At 40.3% G+C, this 22965-nt stretch overlaps 1 protein-coding gene across 1 annotated transcript in view; it reads right to left on the bottom strand.

Annotated features, from left to right (window-relative positions):
* CHMP6 (charged multivesicular body protein 6) overlaps positions 1 to 19239 on the bottom strand; it is a 29499-nt gene extending 10260 nt beyond the window's left edge. The window contains exons 1-3 of the mRNA XM_053706585.1: positions 19103 to 19239; positions 4941 to 5050; positions 1794 to 1881 (exon numbers count right to left, since the gene is read on the bottom strand). Of these exons, the coding sequence (XP_053562560.1) occupies positions 1794 to 1881; positions 4941 to 5050; positions 19103 to 19165 (261 nt within the window). The 5' untranslated portion in view covers positions 19166 to 19239. The remainder of the gene's footprint in view (positions 1 to 1793; positions 1882 to 4940; positions 5051 to 19102) is intronic.
* Positions 19240 to 22965: the final 3726 nt, after the last annotated feature.

Raw genomic sequence — 22965 nt, 5'->3', positions numbered from 1 at the left:
GTTGAATTAAAAGGGACATTCCAGTAAAAACTTAAACGCACATAAATGAATTACGTTGAATAGAAACATATTTGAAATATACATGCATTAGCAAAAACAATTCTAATATAAATTATCACTGTTACAGTTAGCATTTTTTTCTGCACGTGCATGTGAAGCATAGCTAGATATTCTCAGTCTATTTTAAATACTGCAGCTGCTCAGAATGCCAGTGAGGTTTGTATCATGTCAACATTAATAAATTGAGTCATTACCAAATGGTACAATCACCTTAGGCTCTCTGAGCAAGTGCTGTGTTTAAAATGCTGGTGCACAGTTTATACTTAAAGGGACACTGAACCCAAATTTTTTCTTTCATGATTCAGATAGAGTATGCAAATTTAAGCAACTTTCTAATTTACTCCTATTATCAATTTTTCTTTGTTCTCTTGTTTTCTTTATTTGAAAAAGAAGGCATCTAATCTATTTTTTGGTTCAGAACAATGGAAAGCACTTGTTTATTGGTAGGTGAATTTACCCACCAATCAGCAAGAACAACACAGTGTGTTCACCAAAAATGGGCCGGCATCTAAACTTACATTCTTGCATTTCAAATAAAGATACCAAGAGAATGAAGAAAATTTGATAATAGGAGTAAATTAGAAAGTTGCTTAAAATTGCATGCTCTATCTGAATAACGAAAGAAAAAATTTGGGTTCAGTGTCCCTTTAAATACACTTTTGAAACAGCTATAGCTTTTATTTCAAGCATTTTGGCTAATACATGTATATTACAAAAATTATTCTATTCAAAGCTGAAATGTGTCCATGTGGTTTCCAATTTTGTCTGGAATGTCGCTTTAAATAATAAGGTCAAGGTTATAAAACCCTAGTAAAAAATGGTTTTATGCACCTTTCTTTTGCGTTTGTACACATACCTAGAGGACGTTATCAACAAACCTATTTACCCCTGATGAAACTGTGATTTATTATGCAATCTTGTGGTTTTTTTTAAATGAAGATCAATGAAATAGATTAACTGCTCTGTGAGAATTTACCTTGCTCACAGCTTTTACTGTACATGTGACATAGGACCAAGCTAATTACTGTCACTACTTGTGAAAAACAGGGATGGGCAACACTCGATTTACTGTCATATGCTTGTTGAGTTTGGTGCACAGTAAGTTTACAAAAAAAACACTCACTAGAAGCACGCTTAAAGGATCATGAAACCCAATTTTTTTCTTTCATGATTTAGAAAGAGCATTTAATTTTAAACAACTTTGTAATTTACTTCTATTATCTAATTTGCTTCATTCTCTTGATATCACTTGCTAAAAAGCATATCTAGATATGCTCAGTAGCTGCTGATTGGTTGCTGCACATAAAGGCCTTGTGTGATTGGCTCACACATGTACATTGCTATATCTTCAGCAAAGGATATCTAAAGAATTGAACAAATTGGATAATAGAAGTAAATTGGAAAGTTGCTTAAAATTGTATGCCCTATCTGAACCATGAAAGTTTAATTTTGACTAGACTGTCCCTTTAAAAACACATGCATAAAATGCTTCTTCTCAAAAACTATTTTACATTTAAAAATAAACTATTTTGCATTTAAGACTCTTTAAATTTAAAATATGGTAACATTAATTTTACAGCATGTGACTACCAGTTGTATATCCAGAATTAGTATTTATAAGCAGTTAATGCAAAATCCAACATATAGCTCTGTAGCTGGTAAAAGTCAAACAGGATGAACCCCGCTTCCGTAGGGAAAAGCTGTAGGTTTCTGCACTGCAGACATTAACTCACCATTTTTTCTAGGTTGCTGATTTGGTTGTCAGTTTTCTCCAGTAACTGCTCCTGGTACCTCTTCTTTTTAAGCAGTAGTTTCGCTTTTCTGGAGGAAAAAAAAATGCAAGTCAGATCACAGTCCCTGAATATAACTGGCAACTGTAAACATCACAAAACTTATTGGTCGAGACCGCTATAGTGGCTTAACAGGACAAATATGTTTTCTTCTTCGCTGTGTCTTAAAGGAAAAGTCTAGACCCAATACATCATTTTGATTACTTATTGTTACATGCCAGAGAAGCATTCGGGAACTGGCCTCACGTCTATAAGCTTGCAAGAAGTACCTGAAACATTTAAATATTCAAGGTTTGTAAGGAGCCAAAAATGGCCGTCAATATCTGCCCACCTATTGCGTGTATATTTTGGTATGTTAAGTTTCTCCAATCATGATCGACTCTTAAATAAGTTTTCCTACTCTCACATAACGATTTGTGCATGTGCAATTTGAAATAGCTAACTGAAAAATATCAAACGTGCACTTCTAAACTGTCATACAAGAAAACAGCTAACCGGACAAGAAGAAAGCTGTGGGTGGAGCTTTGGGGCCATTTTCGGCTCTTAGCAAACAATGATTATTTAAAAGTTCATGTACTTCTTACAAGCTTATAGATGTAGAACTGTTACAAGATGTTTATCTGTTTGTAACAATAAGTAATAAAGAATAAGTATTGGGTCTAGACCAGTGATAGCGAACCTTGGCACTCCAGATGTTTCAGAACTACACTTCCCATGATGCTCAACTGGACTTCAGAGTACCTAACTATGGGAAATGTTGTTCTGAAACATCTGGAGTGCCAAAGTCCACCATTACTGGTCTAGACTGTCCTTTTAAGGACAGCATTTAAAATGTATTCTAACAACAAATGTCTGTACCAAAACCTCTTGTTTTTATGTTTGTGAGGTGTGTCACTTAAAGGGACAGTAAACACTTTGAGATTTTGATATAAAAATGTTTAATTATATGATGTAAAACAATATACTTTTATTAGTTAAAAAAAATTAAGAGTTTTTCAATTTTGACAACTGGATAGGCACCTAGCAGGCTTCAAAAACCTGCCTGCTTAATATCTGTTCCTGGTTGGCTTTTTCTATCAGAGATTATCAGATAAGGAACTGTAAAACAATAAGATTTGCCAACATAATGACTGTGCCAAGCCTGGTCTACTCCAGTATCAGCTTTAAATTGTCTCCTCTAAATAAATGAAGTGGTGAGTAGTGTTTGGCTATTGAAAAACAATTGAAGCAAACAAGGTGATAATGCATTCAAAACATGTTCAAACTCTCCCACTATTTTAATTTATTATTATAAAAAATTGAACTTTCATGATTCAGAAAGAGCATACAATTTTAAACAACTTCCTAGTTGACTTTATATTATCAAATTTGCTTTGTTCTCTAGCAATCTTTTGTTAAAATGCTTACCTAGGTAATAGGCTCAGGAGTAGCAATGCACTACTGAGAGCTAGCTGCTGACTGGTGGCTGCAGATATATGCCCCTTGTCATTGGTTTGTGCAAAGTGTTCAGCTAGCTTCCAGTGTTGTATTGCTTCTCCTTCAACAAAAGATACCAAAAGAATGAAGTAAATTTGATAACAGAAGAAAATTAGAAAGTTGTTTAAAATGATATGCTCTACCTGAATCACAAAAGAAAAAGTTTGGGTTTCATGTCCCTTTAAGACTGCAGAAAAAACTTCTAATTGCACCGTGGTTACTGTCCCTTTACTTAAAAGGTACCAGACATGTTGTGCTTTTTGTATAGTTATCTACTGCAGGGCTTGACGAACCAACATGCCAGGGAGTCTATGGCGCCTTAAAAACTAGGTTTGGAATCTAGGTGTTCGAGTCCCTCAGTAGCACTATGAACGCCCCAGTTATCCTGATTAATCCTATAGCAGCAGATGACCTCCGTCCATTCTTCTACGCTGAGGAGCAGTGGAACTAGGCAAGAAAGTTAATGGATCCCTGCAAAGTGCTGCTGTTTCTTCTCTCCTAGTAAAAAGCTCTATATTGTCTCGCTCCTCCACACAACCTGAACCAGGAAATATAAACAGCGAGCTGCTGGGTATTGTAAAAAAACTGCACGCTGATTCAGGTTAGATGGCCAATGACAATTTAGCCTCTTGGGGCTCACAAAATTAGAGACATGCTGCATGGGGACCTAATACTGTGTAGGACGGTTGCTTTAATTACCAGAGCTCCAAAATGTCAAACAAACTGCTCCATCCCTACAGGAGATGAGTTTTGCTCACTGTATGCGTCCCCCAGATTAGCCTCAGTGGTACACACAGGAGCAGGAGGGAGGTCATACACAAATGTCCACAGGGAGTGAGAGGAGGTTCTTTCCCCTCCCTCTCTTGTGCTGGTATTGGGACACGTGCAGCCCAGGCTTCAAACATCCAGTGCTATTAGAGCCAGCTTATGGCTGGGAGCTAGTCTGCTTCATCCCACTGACCCCTGCTTTTAGCCACAGAATATCCACGCCCCTATCAGTATGACTCATCCATTCAACGCTAAAGACTCTGCCCACTCACCCCTATCATGTTTGGAGCTGCCCTGAATAGTACTTTAAAAAGAGAGAAAGAGAGAAAGAGAGAAAGAAAGAAAGAAAGAAAGAAAGAAAGAAAGAAAGAAAGAGAGAAAGAGAGAAAGAGAAAAAGAGAGAAAGAAAGAAAGAGAGAAAAAGAGAAAAAGAGAGAAAGAGAGAAAGAGAGAAAGAAAGAGAAAAAGAGAAAAAGAGAGAAAGAGAAAAAGAAAGAGAAAAAGAAAGAAAGAGAGACACAGACACAGAGAGAGAGACAGAGACAGAGAGAGAGACAGAGAGAGACACAGAGAGAGAGAGACACAGAGAGAGAGAGAGACACAGAGAGAGAGAGAGAGAGAGAGAGAGAGAGAGAGAGAGACACACAGAGAGAGAGAGAGAGAGAGAGAGAGAGAGAGACAGAGAGAGACAGAGAGACAGAGAGAGAGAGAGACACAGAGACAGAGAGAGAGAGAGACACACAGAGACAGAGACAGAGAGAGAGAGAGACACACAGAGACAGAGAGACAGAGAGACAGAGAGACAGAGACAGAGAGAGAGAGAGAGAGAGAGAGAGAGATTCTTACTCTTTCTTGCCATCATGCAGCAGTTGCTTGGCCACTTCCCTCTCACGCTGCAGCTGGAGTGTGATTCTCTTTTGGTACTGCTTCAGTTTATCTCGCTGCTGCTTCAGTTGCTGTAAGGAAACAAAACGTATACTTTTACTTACAAAATCATTAATACAAAAGGCAACACACACTCTTAACAGGACCTTAAAGGGACAGATGATACAGATAGGGCATGCAATCTAATCTCAGCACATTTTGACAGGTTTTGACAGCTAGAGGACATTAGTTGATGTGTGCCATATAGATAATATTGTGCTTACGCCCATGGAGTTACCTAGGAGTCAGTACTGATTGGCTAAAATGCATGTCTGTCAAAAGGACTGAAATAAGGGGGAGTTCTGTCGAGAACTCCAATTCATCAAAAACTCCAATCAGACGTCACTTCCGGTGACTCTTATTTTAATATTTGTTTTGCCTCTGTCTGGGGGGCCACTGCAGACCCTTTGGCATACACCCCAGGCGGAGGGAAAATAGATAGTGAAGATAGGCGATTAGAGGGCCTATCTTATTGGTTGTAAATCCTGTCACTTACTGGACACAGACCAATCAGATGTATGGAAATTCCAGAAGTGATATCAGATTGGAGTTTTTGATGTATTGGAGTTCTCGACAGAACACCGGCAGTCTGCAGAAGTTTAGACACAAGGTAATCACAGAGGTAAAACGTGTATTATTATTATAACTGTGTTGGTTCTGCAAAACTGGGGAATCGGCAATAAAGGGATTATCTATTTTTTCAAACAATAAAAATTCTGAAGTAGACTGTCCCTTTAATGTTATTTGTTAAAGGAAAAAAATATATATAATTTTGTACGAGTTATATGAATGTTCTCTCTGAGTTGTACTAGTGGAAAAGATATACTCACGTCTGATTTATTGGGACTAAATCTTGTGAGGAAGAAGGACGGAAAGAAAAAGGATTCTCAGGATTTTAATGGACCCAATGTAATTCAACAATACTAGATGTATATGTGGTTTAGAAGATCGATGTACACTATCTCTAAGGCTTTGTAACGCTCAAACTTTTGTATTCTTACTCTGCTGTACAATCAGAAATGTATCCAATAAATATGATTTAAACATAAAGCGATAGCAAACACCTTGTAATCACAAGACCTTTCTGTTATCTTGCTATGGAATTATATATTTATATATCAGCCAAGTCTAAACATTTTTTTTTTTTTTTAAATCAATTTTTATTGAAGTCATAAACAAATACAACATAAGGAATGCGTCCTAAAACAATGACAGATAAAAAGGTATACAGTGCTATTACAGAGATATTGCCAGGTCCACTAATACAGGTTATTCCTACCTACAATACAATTGTGAGATTAAAAAGAAGTACGTATATGCAATGGCAATGAGGCCAACTTAGGCCAGAAAGATATGTAAAAGTAATATTATGAACCAATTTATCTAAAGCGTTAGCAGGGGATTTGGACTCTCTACAATGAGACTTCAGTTTTGTAGTATAATATCATAGAAAAATAATACTGGGCCCCACATAGAAAATAAAGATTAGGATATCTATTTGAATAGAATTAGAGCAAGGGGGGGTTGGCTTTATGGTTTTTTGGGGGGGAGGGGAATATAGCGGGCGAGAGCCGCTCTAAATAAGGTGAGGGGGGGGGGGGGGTGGGAGGGCGGAGCCAGTCAGGATGTCAAACTAGTAAGCTCTTTCTGGCCTCTGAGCTTTCAATATAAAATATAAGAAAGGTTGTCTCCCATTTATACTATGAGTAAAGCTGAAAAACTGAGAAATGTGTTGTTTTCTTTAACAATAGAAGCACTAAAGCACTAAGGGAACATGGTATATATAAATTTAGCAATAAGTAGTTCGTACCTATGTAAGATGCAATGAAGCCTGACATCGTAGGATAGGCCAAGTAGCATGTACAACTTATATTTACCACTGCGATATCTTTAGGGATATACTCACACACAGATGTAATAGGAAATAGAATAGAAGAAGCTAAGGTAAAATAGGGCTCCTTCAAACATATATACCGCACATAGCTATGACTACGAGAGTCTAGTTATCCATGGAAGTGTAGTTGCTATATTATAAATCAGTCCTACCTCATGTAAGCGGAACAAAATTTTTAGATGAGTCGGTGGTAAAACCGAACTAGGTAGAATAAACAGTAATACACATAGGCAAAGGTATGATGTTGTAGCTGTGTGCAAGGTTATCCGTCTTACTATAAATAAGATTAGCACACTTAATAGTGAGGAGACAATACCGCTTTCAGCCTGGAGATAGTAAATGTCAATGAGCGTTAGTAACTAGCATGCCCTTTTAACTAATAGCCTGACATATACTCTACATACAACGTCAAAGTGCCATTAACCAAATGGCTACATAAGCGGCCCTTAGTACAAGATGCAATGTGTAAGACTCCAGTAATCTAATGATCTATCCTATACCAGATTTCTAATTATATATAATCAGGAGGCCATTTGACAACTAATAAAACAGCCAGCTGAATATTAGACGTGCTAAATAATTTGTAGAACTATATGTAAGTGAAATAAGCACAGGCCTGATTAGTAAGTACTATCAACCACTACTTCAGTAGGTGGACTGATCATAATGTTTGGGTGAGAATTAGAACTGATCCAGTTAGAGTAAATATATACACACATATACATTTACACATATATACACATATGTAAGGTAATAATCATCACTTAGTCTGCTTTCTCTGAAACATATATAGATACACAACTAAGCCTGTCACAGATAGATATAGAGATAAAACTTAGGAACACATACATATCAACATAGGTTCATAAGAGCAACATAAAAAAAGGAGGAACATGAGGAATCTATACAGTAGTGGTTCAATAAAAAAAAGAGTACAATATGCTCAGGAATTTAACTTATTAATGTAAATGAGAGATGTGGGGATGTGTCACTAGATCGTATATCTAATGTGAGTTGGTATAGACAGCATTGCGCTACTGAGTTTCCAGCAGGTATATATGGGAATATAGGGTACATCAGACAGCTAAATATATTCTAGTGCTATAGAATAGACTAATGCGGAATCCAAACTAGGCTATTATGATAGGGCTGAGGTTTCACTGTCATTTAACATAGCTATCACCCCCAGTAAGAGAAAATAATACTCTAGAGGACTAAAACAGTATATGTAAATGAACAGTGGTGCTATTGTAATACATATTAAAAAGTGCTAGCTTTTTATAATTAGTAGAAACCTGCAGTAGATTGTACATGAGTAGAGAACATACTACACTATAGCATTCATGGAGGGTCTCCCTTCGTGTAACGTGCAAACAATGTTAAGGGTTTAAAAGTAGGCAGGTATGAAATACGTCCTCCACTAGTGCACCAGGAGTGATACAATAATAATAATAAAAAAAAGAAATAGTGTGATAACAGCTTTTCGGATTAACATACTAGGGGATAGCTGTTATGAGAGGAGACAGTTCTGTTGTGCAAATCTAGATCTCCCGCGCATTATTAAATGGCTATGAACTGTGTACAGTGACACAAACATCCAAAAATACACAGGGTGAGCATATGTAAAGTTAGGAGATCCTAAATGTAAAGTCTTGATCATAAATAGGCTAGCAAACGTCAAGCCAAAGATATAACAGGAAACTTATGAGAGAAAAACAAAACAACAAAAACATAACGTTGTAGGTGGAAGATAAAGTACTTCAATATATTGAGAACTAAAGACTCTCATTTACTGTAAGGTGTCCCTCTGCTTCATCCAATGCCCACCAACTTGCGAGAGGAGTAGTGCTCATATCCAGCTTGTCGCCGGCAGTGCCATAAGGTCTGACTGACCTCAGGGGGAAAACCATCCGCAGCCCTCCCAGGCATGGCAGTTAGAAAAGCCTCGCAATCTACAAACAGAGCCTCAGTGAGCAGCTTTGACTCAACACAAGAGCTGTCAGTAAGGGGATCAAGCTCCGGTATCAAAATTCTTACAGGATCCGACCATAGCCTTGCTGGTGAGTCCGTTAGGTTACTACCAGTGTGAGTAAACATTGAGACGAGTAGAGTCCCAGCTTCCCACTGCCGAGCACTTGTCTCTTCTTCTTTAGCGGTAGTGGGCTGCAGAGAGCTTAGTTGATTGCAGCGTTCCGTTGATTCTGCTCTATGGGGCTCAAGACGTCGTCTAACTGCACTGTGCGCGTTCTCCGGGTATTGAGATATATCGCAACTCACATGTGGTGCGTCCGGTATACATCCTCTAGTAGTGTCCACAGCCCTACTTGCTGTCGGCGCATCTTGGTTCCGGTTCATAGCTGCTCCAAGCACTGTAACGAGTTCGCACTGATGAGCATCCAAAGTGGACATCATGTTGTGCAACATAGCTATAACTTGCCTCTCCATAGTGTAGTATACGGCTAAGTCTCCAATATGAGCAAGAGTGTGCAGTTCTTTAAGATGGCGGTTTACCCCATTCAGTTATTATAGTAGGCCAAAAAGATTCTTGTACCGATGTGGTGTCTATCACTATGTTTTCAGTATCATTGAAACGTTAGTTCTACACTCCAGGGCTTAATGAAAAATAAAACTTAGCATAAGATTCCTCAATATAATGAGATATTTAGACAAACATCAGGAGCTCTAGAAAGATGCATCTTGCTGCTTCGGCAGTTTAACATGTTAACATTTTTACTGCAGTAGTTTTTCAAAAGCTAAACTCCAACCACCACTAAACATTTTATATAAAAATCTCAGTGTGTTTACTGTCCCTTTTAACACATCTTGATATTTGCAAATCAAATCACATTCACATACATGGTTTAGGCAATATAAGCAGCATTATGAAATGAAACCTAAGTCAACAGAAACTTTGTCTGTGATTTGTTTAAATATTAGAAGGAAAAAAAAGCAAATGTTTAAATAAAATAAATATTTAAACAAATTGACACTTTAACTATGTGAAATTAAACTGGAAGCAAAGGTGACATTCGCTTGAGGACCACCCCCATAAGAATACAAACTTAAAGGGACAATATACACTCATTTTCATATAACTGCATGTAATAGACACCACTATAAAGAATAAGATGCACAGATACTGATATAAAAATCCAGTATAAAACTGTTTAAAAACTTACTTAGAAGCTTTCAGTTTAGCTCTGTTGAAAAGGTAGATGGAAAGCCCACTGCAAGTGGGAAATAAGACACTTCCCCCCCTCCCCCTTCTTTTGCATATGAAAAGACCCTTTACACAAACAGGAGCAAGCTGGAGAAGGTAGCTGACGGTATTCAAATAAAACTTTGGGGCTTGGTTAGGAGTCTGAAAATCAGAGCAATGTTATTTAAAAATAAGCAAAACTAAACATTTTTTTTTTTTTAAACTTCAAGGGGTATATAAATAGATAATCTACAAAACATTTATGCAAATAAAAAATGAGTGTATAATGTCCCTTTAAATCCACCTATCCCATACTGACTCAGCAACCGCCCATATCCCATCTCTTCCTCTTTTATCTCCTGGCTTCTACATTTTATCACTCCTTATAGCCTCTACTTGCTTCCCTATAAGATCTCTCAACATGATGTCATAGCATACAAGACTCATCCATATATCAAGTAAAGAGACTGAAATTAAAAGCTCAGGTTATCAGACTTCAGAGTCTACTGTACATAAGTCAGCTTCACAATGTACGGGCCAAGGACAAGTCAACAAAGTACTAAACAACACATATATATATATATATATATATATATATATATATATATATATATATACACCCCAACGTATGGCGTCTACAGCTGTATCAGCATTGTACCATGTATAATTTAAAAGTTATCGAGTCAGTAGATTTTAACAAAAGCCTCAAGTCCCTTTAAATCAGGGCTACCCAAACTATAGTCCAAGGGCCACATCCAAAGCTCCAAGCATTTTTGTAGGATTCTATGTACTTCTGAGCAGAAAACTAGTCATTTGTATGAAGTAATAATAATTAATTTACTACATCATTTTAAAAAGAAAAAAAAACTAATTTGAATTTTAAGGAGTTCTATTTAGCATAGATGTGTGTGTAATAGAAGTCCTGGCCTATCCTACAGTGAGTGACCGGTAGTCCCTACAAAAACGTATAGACATCCTGCGGTAAAGGATGTGCTTAGAGCATTAATAAATAGGAATGAGGGAAGAAGTGAGAAACAATGGAAGGCAATAGAAGAGGGTTATGCCAGTGGCACAGTATATGTTGTCCATTTAAAACAAAGACATTTCATAAACTCTAAGGAGGGCTGTGACAGATTAACGGATGTGAATACTGGATTATAGGTTTCTTGGTCTAGGTGTGAGTAGTGTTTCCAGAGAAGAGGATTACCAGATAATACTTTCTAACCTTTAGCTCAAGCTTCAGTGCTGGGGGTAGGGAACAAGGAAATGTGCAGATCGAGCACATTAACTATGTTCTAAAACTACAATGAGAAGCTAGGAGAGGCTATATGGGTGTGACAAGGCATGACTACGTGGATTGTTGCATTGTTATAGGCAAAGAATAAAAACTGAAAACAGTTCTGTCTCTGACAGAGCAGCCCTTGTTCAGATCAGTTATCTCTAATGAAACCTCCTGTAGCTTGCCCTGGGAGTGTCACTAGCAATACATAATCAATGATAAAGACAGGTGTTTAAACCTAGTAGGTTTCTAATTGGAATGATTATAAATGTGCGATCAATCTTTATTTATGAAAAATTATACCTTTAAAATACACAGAAAGAAATGCAGAGCAAGCATTGTCATTTGAATAGCTGCTTTTGTCAGTTGAAACCACATCCTATACTGAAAATATGAATGTTTGTATGCTATGTAGAAAAGATATGTAAACAGGAGATTGTGTAAATTAACCTCCCAGTGGTGGTGGTAAAGAGAGAGATTCTTGTATCTGAAATAGCTAGTTTTGCTCATTGAACTCTCCCAGTCTTAATTAGCATTTCAATACCTAACCATTAGAGATAACATGACCATGCTCTTTCAGCAGGGCCAGCCCATTTACATTGGCATATCCTTGAGAATGAGTAAAACAGCTATTTCAAATACAAAAATCAAGTTGAAGGAACAATTTCCAATACATTTAATAATCTTTAGTAAGTGTAACAAACCATTTGGAAAGCATTAAGGGAAAAAAACATTTTGCAGTACAGTGTTCCTTTATTTAAAGGGACATGAAACCAAAAAGTTTTATTTCATGATTCAGATAAGGCATGCAATCTTAAACAACTTTCCAATTTATTTTTGTTATTGAATTTGCTACAATCTCTTGGTGTCGTTTGTTGAAGGAGCAGCAATTTAGTAATGCGAGAGCCTACCTATGTATGCATTTCAACAAAGGATAGCAAGATTGAAAAGAAAATTGGAATGTTGGTTAAAATTGGATTCTCTATCTGAATCATCAAAGTTTAATTTTGATTTTACCATCCGTATATTCTGAATGCCTCCTACATTTTATAAACCATTTGTCACCCCTGACATGCAGCAAGCTTGGTCACAGAATGGGTACTGTTATTTCCCTGTTGCTTTCCTCCTATTGCTTTGTGTAATATTTTCCTGGAATTTGATGTGATTGCTTGGGACCAAATAGTCTTTGGGGTAAGGGGTCTGGAGACTGTTTGACTCAATGCAGTAGGACTATTTATTGCTAGGAAAATAACAGTTACCTTTCTGGTGTACTGCAAAAGTCCACGTGGGAATTGTTTTTTGCAACGTCAGGTCTATAATCGCTAATATTATCAATAGCATTGTGAAGTATGGACCTCAAGTGATATTTGTATTACTGTTCTGAATAGCTTGAGTAGTGAAAGTCAGATCCTTACAAGCCCCCTGCAAATATTTTTTTTTATTATGTTTCTGTATTTAGAAGAAAACTAATTCTGACAACCCATATTATGCTCTGTACTACCATGCAATGTAATCCATACAGCTAGATTTATTACTGCCCTACTGTTCCACTGACGGTCCTCTATACCAGTGTAAAAAAAACTTTATCCAATATGTAGAAACCAGCAGTATCCCCAGATAGATGCAAATGCAGTTGCAGACAAGAGCTCACTGCTATCTCTCAAGTACATCCAACAAACATCATGTCAACAGCACTCGCTTAGTAATATTCACCTTTATTCAGGGGTCATTTTCAGGGTACAAACAAGCAACGTTTTGGGCTGTACACCCTTAGTCATGACTAAGGGGTCGATTTATCAAAGGCTTCACAAGCCTTTCGACCCCATACGACTGCAGGTTCTCACAAGAGAACCTGCACGCCGTATTTAACAAGCAGCGGTCATCAGACTGCTGCTTTCCTAACCTTTCGCCACCTCTAAAGTGTCGAATTTCAATCTCCCCGGTATAGTCCGACTGGGGAGATTGACAGCTCCTGCCTGTGCGTGATTGGCTGTGCGCGGGCAGGAGGCAGGATTGCACGCAAGCGCAAAATAGCGCTTGTGTGCATTGCTGAATTCCGTCAGAGGAATTCAGCCCGCCAGAGGCGAGCTGCGGCGGACAGGGGTGCATATGTGCGCCATTGTCCACCTCAGCTTGATAAATCGCCCCCTTAGGGTGTACAACCTGAAACGTTGCTTGTCTGTACCCTGACAATTACCCCTCAATAAAGGTGAATATTACTAAGCAAGTGCTGTGGACATGATGTTTGTTGAAATTCCTCTATACCAGCAGCATATACATTTCAGAATGACCTACACAAAGAATTGACCCATACATTATCCAAACACTTCCTGATTAGTCAATTTTCTTCATACAATACCACAGCTATCAACAGCAATACTCCACTGAACCATAGAACTTTCCATGCTATATAAACTGATATCATACTCCGGTACCATGGGCAAGAAAAGAACCAATTTAAATTATACAAATACACACACAGATGGATCGGTGTTCTGAGTAAATTATGGACTTTAAAATCCTGTTTCATGACAGATTACTAACAATTATGTAATATTGTAGAGCTGCAACAACTAATCGATTATGAAAATAGTCGTCAACGAATCTCATAATCGATTAGTTGGTATGCAATGAGTTGCTCTGTGCACGCTCTGTGCACGGCACCAGCTGCTTCACTCCAATGAGCTCCTGCACATGGTATTGTGTTTAATGGTTATGCCTTTAGCCCAAAGGACGTCTACAGACGCTTACTTTTCACTTTTTCAGGACAGTATAAATGTACAACTACTCCTGGCTTATGTGCAACCCAGAAATAAAATCGGAGTCATCATTTGGATTGTTTGTATTAAATCAGGTGATTTGGGACTATGCTTTGCATGATATAGTCCCGAGCTTGTTATTTTCATCTAGCCCTAGATTGATGGGTTTTGTTATTTAAATTGATGGGCACTATTATTTGTTTGCACAATTATTATCTGATACTGATTATATGTACTGTATAGATAAATGTGTAAGGCTTTGTCCTGTTAGCGCTTTTGAATTTTCTTGTTTTTTTATATTTTTAATTGTAATGCGTACCAAATTTAACCTCTATAAGTATATATCTGTTATTTTAAGAGCTGACTAGATATTTTCCACTAACCTTATAGCTGGTTATTTACCATTGCATATAGATACTAAAGATATTTTTATGCTATAATGAAGTCTGGGCTTACTTTATTTAGAGGCCCCTTGCATTGGTGAAGAGCTAACAAAGATAACTAGCCCACCTTGGTGAAATTGACAAAACCCTACTTATGCATCTCAGGCACCTCAACACCATCTGAGGGCCTCTTCTGTGCTGAAGGCAACATAGCTTGCAAACAGAGAGCCAGCCTCAGCCAGGAGCATATGTGGTCATGTTGACATTTTTGCATTTGAATGAGTAAATAACAGAATGTTATAAAGCAGTGATAATTCTACCACTTTTGAAACAGGTCAAGGTTTTTTTATTTTTTTTATTTTGGTTAATACCGGTCACTGAAAATGAGGAAGACATAGAAGAAATAGATACTCCTCCATCCCCTCCCTTCCAGTAATTACTAACACTTGGCTGCCAAGTCTTAAAGCAACCTAGTACTCAAGGATTGTTGTCATCTAAATGTATTACATAAGAAAATATAATGTAAAAACTAATTAAAATTGAAAACAATATGCCATTATAAGTTGTGCATGGTATATTACTAATTACTAGTATTCATTGGCACTAAAGTTCAGTGAACATTAGCAGGAAGTACCAGCCAACCAATGAGAATTAATAGGAAGTACTTATCAGCCAATGAGCATTATTAGGAGACAATTTCAATTTAAATGTAAAAAGCTTTTATTTCACATTTTTTGAAATGCTGAAAGGACCTTTATTTGCCTGCGAGATTATGCCGAGCTGAGCACCTTCGGCCACCCATGGCAAAACACTATCTTCTCACTGAGGGACTATTGGCTAACAGATGAAAACATCACCTCAATAAAAAAAATAGCGTATTGCTGTGGGCAGCCGGAAGCACTCAGCTCAGCATAAACTTGAGGCAAATAAAGGTACTTTCAGCATGAATTTTTTTTATACTTCACGACTTAAAGTCCCCTTTATTTATAACACTGGTAAATCCTAGTGTTTCAAAAACTCTAGGATTTACCATCACTTTAATATACTTTTACCTCTATGAATACCTGTAACTAAGCCGCTGCAGACTCTCCCTTATCTCAGTGCTTTTTACAATCTTGCATTTTAGCCAATTAGGGCTGGCTCTTGCATAACCATTATAATTTGCCACAGGAGTGAGCACAATGTTATCTATATGGCACACACAAACTAGCACTGTCTAGCTGTTGTGCAATATTTAAAAAGCTAATAAAGAGCAAGGGGCAGCCTGCAGGGACTTATAAACAGACAATCTTAGAAGTTATAAAGTATATTAATAAAACAATGTTTGTTATGCAAAGCTGGGGAATGGGTAGTTAAGGCGTTATCTATCTTTTTAAACAATAAAAAAAATAAAAGTAGACTGTGCCTTTAATAAATGAAAACACACAGTGTATATGGTTGGTTTGAGGAGCAAATGATGCACAATGAATGTATGGTTGTAGATTGCATGGTAGTATGTTTAATGAGGTAGGATGCACCAAGATGGTGATGCAAATTCTGCACAGAAATATATGGTAAGCAAGGCAAGTTACCCACATGTGTTTGGCACCCTTTCTGCAGAAACAATAACACAAATATAGATGCTCTTATCATCTGCAACAATGCAGTCACAACAATGTAGTGTTAATAATACAAGTTACGCTCAGGTGCTGCAGGGTTATGGATGCAGGTTATGTCAGGTACTGCAGGGAACAGTGACATAGGTTATGTTCAGGTGCTTTAGGTACAGTGACTCAGGTTACAGTCAGGTGCTTTAGGTACAGTGAAGCAAGTTACATTCCAGTGATGCAGTTTATAGTGACACTGATTATGCCAGGTGCTGCAGGGTATAGTGACATAGGTTATATCAGGTGCTGCAGGGAGTAGTGACATGGGTTATATCAGGTGCTGCAGAGTATAGTGACATTAGGTCATTTAGCTATAGTGATGCAGGTTACATTCCGGTGATGCAGTTTATAGTGACACAGATTATGTCAGGTCATGTTGGGTACAGTGACAGATTATGTCAGTTCATGCAGGGGACATAGATTATGTCAGGTGATGCTGGGTACAGTGACAAAGGTTACATTCGGGTGCTTTAGGTACAGTGACACAGGTTACAGTCAGGTGTTTTTGGTACAGTGACGCAGGTTACAGTCAGGTGCTTTAGGTACAGTGACGCAGGTTACAGTCAGGTGCTTTAGCTAAAGTAACAGAGGTTGCATTCAGGTGCTTTATGTACAGTAACGCAGGTTACAGTCAGGTGCTTTAGGTACAGTGACTCAGGTTACATTCAGGTGCTTTAGGTACAGTAACACAGGTTACATTCCGGTGCTTTAAGTACAGTAACAGAGGTTACATTTAAGTGCTTTAGGTACAGTAACGCAGGTTACATTCCGGTGCTTTAGGTACAGTAACAGAGGTTACATTCAAGTGCTTTAGGTACAGTAACACAGGTTACAGTCAGGTGCTTTAGGTACAGTGACGCAGGTTACAGTCAGGTGCTTTAGCTAAAGTAACAGAGGTTGCATTCAGGTGCTTTATGTACAGTAACGCAGGTTACAGTCAGGTGCTTTAGGTACAGTGACTCAGGTTACATTCAGGTGCTTTAGGTACAGTAACACAGGTTACATTCCGGTGCTTTAGGTACAGTAACAGAGGTTACATTTAAGTGTTTTAGTTACAGTAACACAGGTTATAGTCAGGTGCTTTAGGTAGAGTGATGCAGGTTACAGTCAGGTGCTTTAGGTACAGTGATGCAGGTTACAGTCAGGTGCTTTAGGTACAGTAACACAGGTTACAGTCAGGTGCTTTAGGTACAGTAACGCAGGATACAGTCAGGTGCTTTAGGTACAGTAACACAGGTTACAGTCAGGTGCTTTAGGTAGAGTGATGCAGGTTACAGTCAGGTGCTTTAGGTACAGTGACGCAGGTTACAGTCAGGTGCTTTAGGAACAGTGATGTAGGTTATAGTCAGGTGCTTTAGGTACAGTAACAGGTTACAGTCAGGTGCTTTAGGTACAGTGACGTAGGTTACAGTCAGATGCTTTAGGTACAGTAACAGGTTACAGTCAGGTGCTTTAGGTAGCGTGATGCAGGTTACAGTCAGGTGCTTTAGGTACAGTGACGCAGGTTACAGTCAGGTGCTTTAGGTACAGTGATGTAGGTTACAGTCAGGTGCTTTAGGTACAGTAACACAGGTTACAGTCAGGTGCTTTAGGTACAGTAACGCAGGTTACAGTCAGGTGCTTTAGGTACAGTAACGCAGGTTACAGTCAGGTGCTTTAGGTAGAGTGATGCAGGTTACAGTCAGGTGCTTTAGGTACAGTGACGCAGGTTACAGTCAGGTGCTTTAGGAACAGTGATGTAGGTTATAGTCAGGTGCTTTAGGTACAGTAACAGGTTACAGTCAGGTGCTTTAGGTACAGTGACGTAGGTTACAGTCAGGTGCTTTAGGTACAGTGACGCAGGTTACAGTCAGGTGCTTTTGGTACAGTAACGCAGATTACAGTCAGGTGCTTTACGTACAGTGATGCAGGTTACAGTCAGGTGCTTTAAGTACAGTGATGCAGGTTACAGTCAGGTGCTTTAGGTACAGTGATGCAGGTTACAGTCAGGTGCTTTAGGTACAGTGATGCAGGTTACATTCAGGTGCTTTAGGTACAGTGATGCAGGTTACAGTCAGGTGCTTTAGGTACAGTGATGCAGGTTACATTCAGGTGCTTTAGGTACAGTAACGCAGATTACAGTCAGGTGCTTTAGGTACAGTGATGCAGGTTAGTCAGGTACTTTAGGTAAAGTGACGCAGGTTACAGTCTGGTGCTGAAGAATTTGTAAGGCAGACTACATTCTGATGGTATACGCTTACCGATGTACATTACTCATTCAATGTAAATGCACTTAGGTTGTGTAGGGTGGTGTTTCTCAACAACAGTCCTTAATATACCCCTCACAGGACAGATTTTAGTGATATCTTAACTAAAGCTCAGGTGAAAAGCATCTGACCAGTAACCATGGTTACTAACCTACTCTACCCCATCATACGATTATTTCACCAGTGCTCTAGTTCAGATATCATGAACATCTGGCCTGTTAGGGGCACTTGAGAAACTGTGTAGGGTTCTACTGTGTGAAATTGCTCTCTGGTGGTTTAGGATTGTGTGGCAAGTTACCCTTGGAAGGCAGTGAAGCAGATTATAAATGGGGAAGATTACATTTTTGGGAAAAAGCATATTGAGGTAGCTTACACATGAACTGAAGTGAGAGATAGCGTTAGTGAAACATGTTATGTGTAAATGATTAATAAATCAATTATCAACTCAAGGTGTAAGCATGATAGACAAGCTTTACAAAGAGAATGTGTTAAGTCAGTAGATCAGGATTCAATGGGGGAGCAGTAGAGTTCGTGGCTAGGGCAGTTGTAAAGAAGGTTCTTATGGGGGTGAAGGGTCAGTGGTAGTACAACTGATACATTAGAATGGTGTGACAAGATAGTTTGCTCTCCCATTACAAAAAGGGTGTGTATAGCCTGAGTGTTCGTGTCTTCTCTCACCAGCACAGCCTTGTCTTGCTCGGTAACCCGGCTCCGTCTCTTCCGGGTAAAAAGGTTCCCCATTTCGATCCCAGGTCTCCCACATCCCCCTCCCGGCCACGGCCTCTAGTCTGGAATCCCCGCCCGGTCTTTACCGGCTTCCGTACCATAAGTCGGATGGAGCAATCGCTAGCAGATGTAGTGGCATGATGGGAAATGTAGTTCTAGGATGTTTGCTGTTAAGGTATAGTTACGCTGTTGTAATCGATACATAAATATAATGTAACAACTTTTTGAAAGTATATCAATTAATATATAGATATGTAGTTGCGAACAGGGTTGTTCTTACACTAAAAAATAATAATACTTAAGTGAAATGTCAAGTAAATCAAATCAAAGATTATTTTTTTTCGAAACAATTAACTGAACAATTTCACATCCCTGTGTTGACTTGACTCTGGCTTGCAGTTTAGATTTATTATCATTTAAAGTTACTTTTTAGCGAGTTTAGTTACCCACACCAATACTATATTTAAGCTAACCAAGAAAGAAATTGCATCTATTTTACAAAATTACAAAGAAATCCAACAATTGAAAAAGCCACACCCTGAATGATATATATATATATATATATATATGTGTGTGTGTGTGGTTTTTTTTTTTTATGTCGTCTGTAGTGTATATAAATCATCTAGCCTTGCGTAAAACACACTTTAAGGTTGATTACAAGTGGAGTGCAAAAATATATAGCGCTTTTGAGTGCCACTGCCGGCCGCACTCAAGTTAAATCAATAGCACTCTTATTTTTGCATAAAATTGAAAGTACAGTAAAAGGGTTTTCAGAAACAGTTCACTGTATCTAAACTATAATCACGTTTGTAACGCGTCCGTCGCCGTCTGCAGTTGCACGCGCATCCTCAAAGGAATGTTGGATGCGAGCGCAGCCGCCTTAGACGAGACAGCTTCAGGATCTCCAACTCTCAGCTGTAACATAACAGCTGAGAGCTGGAGCTCCTGAAGCTTCAGGCATCTGCCGCATTTGGAGCCGCAGCGCAATCGGTGCTCCGCCTCCATATGAGGCCAGATGCCTGAGTGTTACAGACGGTGACACTATGTGTCAACATCTGTAACAATCTTCTGCTGGTGCCGACGGGAGGTGTGGACGGTTCAGCAGGGAAGGGGAGGGAGTGGCCTAATACACACAAAAAAAGGACAGGGGGAGAGAGAGCAAAAGAGAGTGAGAGCAAAAGAGAGGGAAGAGAGAGCAAAAGAGAGGGGGAGAGAGAGAGAGCAAAAGAGAGGGGGAAGAGAGAGCAAAAGAGAGGGGGGGAGAGAGCAAAAGAGAGGGGGAAGGGAGAGAGAGCAAAAGAGAGGGGGAAGAGAGAGCAAAAGAGAGGGGGAAGAGAGAGCAAAAGAGAGGGGGAAGAGAGAGCAAAAGAGAGGGGAGAGAGAGCAAAAGAGAGGGGGAAGAGAGAGAGCAAAAGAGAGCGGGAAGAGAGTGAGAGCAAAAGAGAGGGGAGAGAACCAAAAGAGAGGGAGAGCAAAAGAGAGGGGGAAGAGAGAGCTCAAAAGAGAGGGGAGAGAGGGCAAAAGAGAGAGGGGAGAGAGAGCAAAAGAGAGGGGAGAGAGAGAGAGCAAAAGAGAGGGGAGAGAGAGAGGGGGGGGAGAGAGAGCAAAAGAGAGGGGGGAGAAGGAGAGCCAAAAGAGAGGGGAGGGAGAGCCAAAAGAGAGGGGAGGGAGACCAAAAGAGAGGGGGGGGAGTGAGAGCAAAAGAGAGGGGAGAGGGAGAGCAAAAGAGGAGGAGGAGAGACAGCAAAAGAGAGAGGAGAGACAGCAAAAGGGGGGTAGAGAGAGCAAAAGAGGGGGGAGAGAGAGCAAAAGAGAGGGGAGAGAACAAAAGAGAGGGAGAGCAAAAGAGAGGGGGAAGAGAGAGCGCAAAAGAGAGGGGAGAGAGAGAGCAAAAGAGAGAGGGGAGAAAGAGCAAAAGAGAGGGGAGAGAGAGAGCAAAAGAGAGAGGGGAGAAAGAGCAAAAGAGAGGGGGGGAGAGAGAGAGCAAAAGAGAGGGGAGAGAGAGAGCAAAAGAGAGGGGGGAGAGAGAGCAAAAGAGAGGGGGGAGAGAGAGAGCAAAAGAGAGGGGGAAGAGAGAGAGCAAAAGAGAGCGGGAAGAGAGTGAGAGCAAAAGAGAGGGGAGAGAACCAAAAGAGAGGGAGAGCAAAAGAGAGGGGGAAGAGAGAGCTCAAAAGAGAGGGGAGAGAGGGCAAAAGAGAGAGGGGAGAGAGAGCAAAAGAGAGGGGAGAGAGAGAGAGCAAAAGAGAGGGGAGAGAGAGAGGGGGGGAGAGAGAGCAAAAGAGAGGGGGGAGAAGGAGAGCCAAAAGAGAGGGGAGGGAGAGCCAAAAGAGAGGGGAGGGAGACCAAAAGAGAGGGGGGAGAGTGAGAGCAAAAGAGAGGGGAGAGGGAGAGCAAAAGAGGAGGAGGAGAGACAGCAAAAGAGAGAGGAGAGACAGCAAAAGGGGGGTAGAGAGAGCTAAAGAGGGGGGAGAGAGAGCAAAAGAGAGGGGAGAGAACAAAAGAGAGGGAGAGCAAAAGAGAGGGGGAAGAGAGAGCGCAAAAGAGAGGGGAGAGAGAGAGCAAAAGAGAGAGGGGAGAAAGAGCAAAAGAGAGGGGGGAGAGAGAGAGCAAAAGAGAGGGGAGAGAGAGAGCAAAAGAGAGGGGGGAGAGAGAGCAAAAGAGAGGGGGGAGAGAGAGAGCAAAAGAGAGGGGGGAGAGAGAGAGCAAAAGAGAGGGGGGAGAGAGAGAGCAAAAGAGAGGGGAAGAGAGAGAGCAAAAGAGAGGGGAGAGAGAGAGAGCAAAATAGAGGTGGGAGAGAGAGCAAAAGAGAGGGGGGAGAGGGAGAGCCAAAAGAGAGGGGAGGGAGAGCCAAAAGAGAGGGGAGGGAGACCAAAAGATAGGGGGGAGAGTGAGAGCAAAAGAGAGGGGAGAGAACAAAAGAGAGGGAGAGCAAAAGAGAGGGGTAAGAGAGAGCGCAAAAGAGAGGGGAGAGAGAGAGAGTGCAAAAGAGAGAGGGGAGAGAGAGCAAAAGAGAGGGGAGAGAGAGAGCAAAAGAGAGGGGAGAGAGAGAGCAAAAGAGAGGGGGGAGAGAGAGCAAAAGAGAGGGGGGGAGAGAGAGCAAAAGAGAGGGGGGAGAGGGAGAGCCAAAAGAGAGGGGAGGGAGAGCCAAAAGAGAGGGGAGGGAGACCAAAAGAGAGGGGGAGAGTGAGAGCAAAAGAGAGGGGAGAGAACAAAAGAGAGGGGGAGGGAGAGCAAAAGAGAGGGAGAGCAAAAGAGAAGGAGGAGAGACAGCAAAAGAGAGAGGAGAGACAGCAAAAGGGGGGTAGAGAGAGCAAAAGAGGGGGGAGAGAGAGCAAAAGAGAGGGGAGAGAGGGGAGAGAGAGAGCAAGAGAGAGGGGAGAGAGGGAAGAGAGGGAGCAAGAGAGAGGAGAGAGAGAGCAAAAGAGAGGGGAGAGAGAGAGCAAAAGAGAGGGGGGAGAGAGAGTAAAAGAGAGGGGAGAGAGAGAGAGCAAAAGAGAGGGGAGAGAGAGCAAAAGAGAGGGGGAAGAGAGAGAGAGCAGAAGAGAGGGGGAGAGAGAGAGCAAAAGAGAGGGGGAGAGAGAGAGAGAGAGCAAAAGAGATTGGGGAGAAAGAGAGAGCAAAAGAGAGGGGGGAGAGGGAGAGCCAAAAGAGAGGGGAGGGAGAGCAAAAGAGAGGGGGCAGAGAGAGAGCAAAAGAGAGGGGGGAGGGATAGCAAAAGAGAGGGGAGAGGGAGAGCAAAATAGGAGGAGAGACAGCAAAAGAGAGGGGAGAGACAGTAAAAGGGGGATAGAGAGAGCAAAAGAGTGGGGAGAGAG

Source organism: Bombina bombina, chromosome 1 (genome assembly GCF_027579735.1).
Source record: "Bombina bombina isolate aBomBom1 chromosome 1, aBomBom1.pri, whole genome shotgun sequence".
NCBI classification, from domain to species: domain Eukaryota; kingdom Metazoa; phylum Chordata; class Amphibia; order Anura; family Bombinatoridae; genus Bombina; species Bombina bombina.
The sequence above is the reverse complement of the archived record's forward strand: the minus strand, read 5'-3'. Positions and strand labels throughout refer to the sequence as shown.